The 8,612-nt window shown below is 35.7% G+C and overlaps 1 protein-coding gene across 1 annotated transcript in view; it reads left to right on the top strand.

Moving 5' to 3' along the window:
* Positions 1-8,114, top strand: part of OPA1 (optic atrophy 1 (autosomal dominant)) — a 57,768-nt gene extending 49,654 nt beyond the window's left edge. The window contains exons 30-31 of the mRNA XM_009334102.1: positions 5,453-5,530; positions 6,060-8,114. Coding sequence (XP_009332377.1) covers positions 5,453-5,517 — 65 coding nt within the window. The 3' untranslated portion in view covers positions 5,518-5,530; positions 6,060-8,114. The remainder of the gene's footprint in view (positions 1-5,452; positions 5,531-6,059) is intronic.
* The last annotated feature ends 498 nt before the right edge of the window (positions 8,115-8,612 follow it).

The following is an 8,612-nucleotide window of genomic DNA, read 5'->3' as shown; positions in this document are numbered from 1 at the left end:
GATCGGTAAATTATAGTAGCTGTTAGGCTGTGGTTGTGTGATACATGAGAAGGCATGTTGATGCAGGTCTTGTAACTGTGGGTGGAAAGTCTGCTTTCTGGGGCATTATTTGGAGTGGCTGTGAGCGTGCTGCCTCATACTATTTCAACAAGAAGTAAAGCTTTTGCATGGCCCTTAGAAAATCCAGGAGTGAGGTACGAAAGGCTGAACTCTGAAGAGATGATTTCCCCCCACTTCTCCACCTGACTGTTCATAGGGGGTTGCATACAGCTATGGGGTTTGTGTCTTAGGTAGCCCTAAGCTAAAATTCGGCTTTCAATAGGAAACTGTGGATTGACATTTCTAGGTTTTAATGGTGTGCTTCTGGGCATTCTGATGAAATCTGACTACAGACTGGGCTTTCCTTTTTACTAGAGGAAAGATGATGCATTCACAGCAGTAAATTCAACATTTCTGCCTCTATGGTTAATTAACCGTAACATAGAAGTAGCACAGCAAGCAGTGAGAATGTTTATAGGCAAGGAAGGGATTAAGAAAGGAAGGAAGATTAAAAAGAAAAAAAAAAAAAGTAGGGGGCTAAAGTCTAAGCAGAATCCAGAGTAAAAGGAGTAACAACCATAAGCTTTCAAATATCAAAGCTATGTAAACAGTAGTTGGAGGTAAAAATCACTTCAAGGTAGAACAGGAGGATTTATTATGAGGTATTAACACGGTTTTATCATGGTGGTTTCATGCTATAAGTTTCGTCAAAGTACAAAATAAAGATGGATCTGTGTCCAGAAAGATTGTACAATTTTTTTTGATGCTGCAACTGAAAATTGATGTCATATGAGCAAACTTGTAAACAGGGGAAGGAAAAGCTTTTGGATTTGCCTAAAATACTCATGCAGTTTTCTCCCTGTTGTGGCACAGACAGACATGAACATCTTTAAAATTCTGTGCTAAAACCATTGGGTTTTGGCAGGTGAGTATGTATGATTTGAATGTCTCAAAATTCATTTGTCTTCAGAAGCATAAGCAAGACAGGTTTTGTGGGCAGAGGCCACATCTTCTTATTAAACCAATAAATGCAGCTGGAAAATATCTAGAAAACTTTTTCTTGCTACTTAGAGCATGGCTGAAATAAATCAATTATGTACTTTGGTTTTGTAATTTGTGTTTAATATTATTTTGCGATTTTTTGGCCTTACCTCAGGAGATTTCGTTTGATAACTTACTTTAGCTGTTTCATTTTAGCAGTGATTCCCCAGCTTCTGCACTGTTAATTAGTAGATAAGCTCGGCTATCTAAGGCAGCAATCAGTAAGCAAGCACTCCTTTTAAGACTGAATATTTCAGGGGTTTCCCTTCTGACCAGCTTATGATATTAGGAAAAGCAAACTTTATCTGTGGCAGCGTCTTTCTGTGTTCACAGTGTATCCAAATCCTCATTACAGATCAATTAGTCCGGTTTTGAGCCTTTTAGATGTAGGATCACAGGATTAATGAAAAGAAAATGAGTGGGTAGCAGTATCATTTCATGTGGAGATAAGAAGAGACTGAGCATGAATGAGGATCTCAAGACATCTGAATAAAGAATTTCCTCATTCTGTCAGTGAAGTTTTATGGGATATGGAGGGAGGATTATGGGAATATTCATGACCAGATCAAGAGGCATAATGAGTTGATGTATGAACCAGATTATCTTTTAGGTAAACACGGGGTAAATGGGAAGTAGAATAGCCATTCATTGCCCCTAGGCCTGTGAATTTTACTGTTCTAAAGATGGAAACAAGGGTTTAGTTACAATTATTCTTCATTGATTTCATCTGATTTTTGATCACTGTTTAACAGGTGCTGGAAGAACTATGTATTTGTAACTTCAGGTCCGCATTAAAACTACCAAAGACCACATCGTCTTTCTAGAATCTAGTGTAAGCGATCATATATATTTGAACTTCTGCGATACCATATAATAAGGGTGTAGTACTTTAACAGCCTTCTGTGATATTGAAGCATTGTATAACAGTGCGGGGCTAGTTCGACCTATTACAAAAATAATTTGCTACCAATCTGAATGCTTTTAATCTGTGGCTTACTTGTACATGGAAAAACACAGTATCACAAAACCTAGAAAGAGTAACAGGTCACCTTTGTCTATCCCTTAATTTACTTACATAGTAAGTATTCTTATCTGAAGCCCAAATGATGTTCTAGGTTTGGCATGTTGATAAACCTTCCTCAAAACAAAATGTACTATAATTTACAAGTGTAAGTCACTAATATTTTGATCTAGGTGTCGATCAAAACCCTGCAAATGTGGGTATACAGCTTGTGCATTTCACAGAGGAGAGAACTTCCCCAAATAAAGATGGGTAACATCTGACTCTTGAATTGTAACAATTAATTGTTGTTCCAAATGCAATGTCACGTGGTGCTGATGAAACTTTGGGCAGTTGTCCCAGAATTGCAGACCCTGCACTTGCACTCGTTAGAAGAGTTCTGCCCGAGCATTTATATTTACTGGTTTATTAAGATGTGTGTTGTGTAAATGCATAACTCTGCCATTAGCCTATTTAAAAAGTAAACCACTTTAGCAGACTGCTTCTCTGTGCTACAGAATGGACTTGTGGGAAAATGTTACAGGTTGGCTGGGGTCTGCTGCTGCAAAAGGCTTTACTACCGCTAAGAATACAGGGCATAGCATGAATAATTGCAGCTATTTGGCAGTCATTGTAACTGTTCTTTTTTAAGAATAGCCAGCATGTTTTTTCAAAGTATTAAATTACCTCAAGACCTCATAATTATTACAGTTAAGCAATCATTTCAGTTCAGTCCAAGTATAAAAACTAATAAAGTGCTCGTAATATGGAGGCAATTTTAGTATGTCTGTTCTCTGAGCAAACACAGCTGATTCAGTATATTCTGGTGGAATACATATTTGCTATCCTGTTATTTTAATATGCCCTAATCAGAAAATTAAAATACATTTTGTTGGCACAAACCTTTTTTAAAGGGTAAAATAATAATTATAGATTCTTGCTGATGCTATTAATTTTCAGGACTGGAATATTTCATTAGCAAGAGGTTGAGAAGGGAAAATACTTGCATTTAATACTGCTAAATCTGCCTGCTTTCACTGAGTCTAATGGCTTGATCAATATAAACAACATACTTGGGGAAAGCATGTAGCAATTAAAAAAAAAAAAAACCATCAAAAATAAAGCTATTGAAAGCACAACATGAGGAGATCATCTGGGTCGTGAGATCTAATCTCCAGTTATCACTGGCAACTGCTGCTCATTTTGGAGAGTGAGGTCCAGGATTAATAATTTCCAAAAATATGTCAACTCTGTCCAAGATAATAGCATGTTATTTCAAAGGCTAATTTTGTAAACATGCATAGAGCATCAGTATTGGAAGCCAAGCTAAGTAGTTGCCTAAATAAATGCCATAGAATTAATGTTTTCATTACACAAGAGGTTTATACACTGACATGCAAGCAATACATATTCTTTTTTCATTTAAAAAGATAGTAATGAAAATACTTTGAATGTGCTTAGTAAGGAGAAGTGATCATGGGACTACTCCCCCACCCCCCCCCCCCCCCCCCCGGCAGCTTTCAAAGATTCTCTCTGAACTGAATCAAGGATTTTATTTTTTTTTTCCCCCCTATTCCACCCACCACCACCACCCCCGGTAAAAATCAGCTACTGCTGTTTCTTAACTTCCAAGATACAGCTTTTGTCCTCATGCTGACTGTAATCTTCATTTAATATCAAAGTACTTTAAAAAAAACAAAATCAGCTGAAATTCAAGAAAGTTCTTTGGTGTTTTCTTTAGGACCCAGAGTGTGATTCAGCCTCGTTGTACATCTGTGTTTGCAGATAAGCACACCATTGGGGAAGGGGACACTGAAGTATAAGTGGCGTGCCCTTCATCATCTAAGAATTGCATGATAAAGATACTAGTTTGAGATTTCTTCATCCTCATGCAGGCTATTTTCCATATTTTATTTCAAATGCTAAGTAAAATTCTCTACTTCTGTTAGAACAGGACTACAGGGTTTTCTTGAGGTTTTGTTATTATTATCAATATCATTTATAATTACTCTAAAATGGATCTCTACTTTCTGTGGGATTGTCACTTTGTTACTGGATGAAACTTTTAGTTCTCTTAGCTACATTCTTAGAGCATTCTCTTTGGAGGTCTTCCCCCCCCCCCGGCTTATGTATCCCATTTAAGGCTGATTGTTTTATTTTTCTTTCTGTTTTGCTGTTATTTCAGCTCAGCAAAGCAAGTTTATAACATATGGTATTGCTAAAGAGAAGAAAACATTAATAAAAGATTTTTTTAATAAAAAAAAAAGCTCAGACCTTGGTGTCTCATACAAGGGAACATACGGCTTTAATCAAATAGTATTTTTAGCTTGAAAAAAAAAAAAGTGGCTGTGTTTGTGCTCATCTAACTTATTTTTGTCTGTCCTACTGCTCTCCCCCTGTTCCTTCATATTTCTGAAGTGTGTGTTTTTCATGGCTATAATCACACACAGAAGGAGCTTCAAATGAGGATGTGGTGAGAGAGAAGCAGGAAATCTCGCAGGCTTTGGATTCCAGCTACATTCTAAATCTTGCTTCATAAGCAATTTATTAAATCAAATAGGTTATACGATGACAAGTGTTGTATGGAATTGAGAAAAGAGTGGAAAAATGCCTAAACCCCTGAATTTTTCCGAATCAATGTTGCCTTTTCATTCTTACTAACTATTTGTAGTTGTGTTCAAGTCGTGTTTTTGTAGAGAAATAAACTCCCAGCTTTAGTATTTATATAAAATAAGATTCTGCCCACATCCATCTGGTTACTACTGAAATGCAAGGAAATCAAGTGCAAGTTTTAAACATTCTTAACATTGTGCATGCCCTTTTGAATAGGTGTCTTGAATACTGACGTTTGGTTCCGTGAAATTCTCCCTGCTGAAAGGGCACTGGCTTTCAACTCTTTTTAGAATGATCAGTAGTGTTTGTGACACTTGCTGTGGAGAATAAGGATATTTGGTTAAAAGAGAAAGGGATTAGTGAGCATTATTTAAAACATAACAACTCCCTACGTGTAACAGGTGTACAGTAGTTCTGCTGTGCATGATCTACTAGAAATTTCAATTTTTTGAAATACGTTTCTAGTATTGGATTGCTTTGGTAAATTTTTGAATTATTACATTAGCATGATAATCATAAAATATGTTTGTAGTTCTTCATATGAGGACAGGGTTTCATTTCTTCTGATGTAGAAAAATGTTCTAAATCTTAGTAATTAAGAAACTGCATGGGGTAATATTGATGACAGCATTAGTTTTTGTTCATGTTTGCAGGTTGGTTAACTTTGGGGGTTTTGTTTTGTTTTGTTTTGTTTTCTTTCTGGACATGTCCTCAATTAAGTAGTAGGTATTTGAACAGTGATCTTTTTAATTCCTTCAGAAAAAGTTCGGGAAATCCAGGAAAAACTTGAAGCTTTCATAGAAGCCCTCCATCAAGAAAAGTAGATTGTTCAAGCAGGTAATCATGTTTAGATCATAAAAAGATTGCTACAGTTTTCTCATTGTTCAGTATAAAATGACTATCCATCTCTTTTAGATGCACATGTTTTCATACAGACTTTGTGAAAATTCCTTTTTGTTTTATTCCAGTGCCTGGCTGCTGCTGCTTCTTGCTTTTAATCTGCAGAACTATACTTTCAGCTTTTATGCTACAAGCAGATATGAAACTTAGTAGAAATACAATTACTGGCTAGTTATTCAGATACTGTGAAACACTGTAGGCTATTTGATTACTCTCAGTTCATTATTTTTATCTGTGTTAAGAGAAAGAAGGCATAACTAGCTGGAATCAAAATTAAGGGAACACTTGTCTATAAAAGCATTTTGATTCTTTTTTTACTTAAAGGCACTGTGTATTGTTAGCAAAAATATTTGCATGCAGGTAACTTCCAAAATTCTTTCTTCTATATTAATTCTCAAAAACATAAGCCTAAGTGCTGTCATATATTTGCACGCATTTTAAAATAATCTCCTTTCTGTTTCAACAGCAACTTTACACAAGAATGCAGCCTTTTCCAGGATACCTTGCACAAAGAAGACTGAATAGAAATGGCTTTTGTGTCCCATTCTCTTTCCTATCTTTTGGGGAAAATCCTGAAATGCTGGAGGAGAAAGAAAATAATGTTTCATGGGATTGAGAAATTCAGTTAAAATCCACGTGCTCTTTTAATTTTTGAAGCTACGTGCACATGACAGAAGAATCTGACTTGTGTGTCGGTGAGATAGCTTGGAAGCTTGCTGAAGTTGTACATTTAAGGTTTTTTTTTCCTGAAAGGAAAAAAGCTTTTATTTTTGGCATCTGTCTTGTATGGTAGAGCTGGATCAGATTCATAAAATGATATTATCTGTTGTCATTTTCTTGCCTGCAAATGATCCTGGGAGTTTGACATAAAGTTTTAGTATTTGTATGTACATTAAAACGCCCTTCTAAGTGATGCCATTTGTATTTGTTATGCTCTGTGTTGAAGCATCTCTGATCACTCTGGTACAGATTTAAAAGCATGGTATGGAGATCTTGAGAGGAAGTTGTGGATTTTGTTAAACTCCGAAACTCTTGAGGGACATCATCCAAGCAATTCTTGTAGTGCTTTCAAGGGAAAGTACAGACTGCTATTCACTGACACCTTAAAAGGTTTGGCTCAGGTAATAATGTCAACAGCTGCTCCTTTTACCCGTTCTTTCCTAATATATGTTGTTACTCTTGAGTCATAGCCGATTACATTTCATTTCTGGGATTGCACAGACTCTGATTTCCTTGTTAACTCCTCCCTTCACCATAGGTACAAAGTAACCTGATCGAGTACGTGTGAAATGTAGAAGGATACTCTGTACAATTCCAACTTGTCCAACCTCCTTAACTAAAAAAGGAAAAATATAATTCATTTCATTTTTCTAATAGCTACTGTAAGACCAAAATTGCTTTTATAAGAATGTTATGCACAAAGTCCTTCCACATCCACTTGATTTCTATCATTCGGTATAGTAAAAATAGTAAGTAGTCTTTTACTGCCTTTCAGTTTTGCCATAGAAATGTCACTTCTGACAAGTTTAAGCATGATGTAGGCTCTGTATCATAGGTGCCTGGTGATTAATCGCCACCATATTTTTCTGCCCACACTTTGCCACAAATGATCTGGATACACTTCTGAATACTTCTGTGGAAGAAGATATTAGGCCTGAAACAGTTTGTTTTGCAGTTGTCTGATTATGTACATTGAAAAATTGACGTAGGTTTATTTTTCCCTTTTGAAAAGGCTATTGATTTTGATGTGTGGCAATTAAAAGAGAGGAATCTGAACATTTTCCAACAGATACTGTTTCTGTTTGTTCTCAGAGGAAACAATACAAAATTTGGTAAGATGTTCCCCAAATGTTCAGACATAAAATAGTTAGTCAAGTGGACAAAAAGTTAACGTAGAGCTATTCATAAAATGGCGTTGAAAGGTTAACTATTTCAGGGTGATCTAACTGAATGTTTTGGGATTTTCTGTTTAAAATTACTTCCTGAAAATGAGTGTTTGAGAACGGAAAAATGAAAAAAATGGCTTGTGTCATCGTCATTCTCTGAAGATAACTTCAGAAATGTAAGTTTGCACAATTCTGAAGGTAGAGTCCTTAGGTTGTATAGCAAGGGAGATAAGTCTGTACTGGGGTTAAATCCCTCTTTGTAAAAAACAAACAAAAAAACAAAACAACAAAAAAAAAGAATTTTTGCATTTACCTAGAGAATCACTGTTTGAAACTTCTGTGTAATGTAAATGTTGCAAAATACCGCATCCAGTGGCCCAGCGTTCATCTCTTTTAGTGTGATGTTCCTATAGTTTTAGTTCCGACTTCTCTGTGCTGCTCATCTAAGACTTAGCATGATGTATTCCATGAAAACTAGGTATTTATTGAATAAAAATGTAACTGAAGGAATAATAAAATGTGGGTTTTGACCACAGTGCTATTGCACCTAATTCAGAAGTCACTTTGGCCTTCTTTTTCTCATTTGTTAAATTGTGGAAAAAGTATACTGTTAATGATATTAAAATGTCTGATTCGGAACTGTTGTGTCAGCATCAAGTTAGTGGTAACTGTATTGTTATCTTTTACTATATAAATCGGTGATTACCTTACCATTTATGTAATACATTTAGACAAAGATGTCTTACGAAAAATGATGATGTTGAAAGCTTATCTCTCTGGAAGTTTAGGTAATGAACTGATACTCGGAGTATAAAGGAAGACTAGTTATGGAGTGTTAGTTTCAGGTGCATTTAAAATAAACATGCTTACTGGGACAGTGGGTTTGAGAATTATAGAGCAGTCAGCTTACCAACCCATGAATTCAGGAGTATATCTTTTTCTTTTTTCTTTTTCTTTTAGATGAAGAAAAATTTTACAAAATCAATTGAAAAAAAAAAATATGCGCTGTAAAACTGTGGTATTGAAGGTGCTGCATATTTGCACCACAAAGCTTAAATTGCAGACATGGGCATGTTAGGATCAGTGAAGGATTATAACTCTACATTAACTTGATTTCATGATTAAACTAACCA

The sequence above is a fragment of the Pygoscelis adeliae genome, unplaced genomic scaffold (assembly GCF_000699105.1).
Source record: "Pygoscelis adeliae isolate BGI_AS28 unplaced genomic scaffold, ASM69910v1 Scaffold161, whole genome shotgun sequence".
In the NCBI taxonomy this organism is placed as follows: Eukaryota; Metazoa; Chordata; class Aves; order Sphenisciformes; family Spheniscidae; genus Pygoscelis; species Pygoscelis adeliae.
Note: the sequence above shows the minus strand (reverse complement) of the source record. Positions and strands in the feature narration are given on the sequence as shown.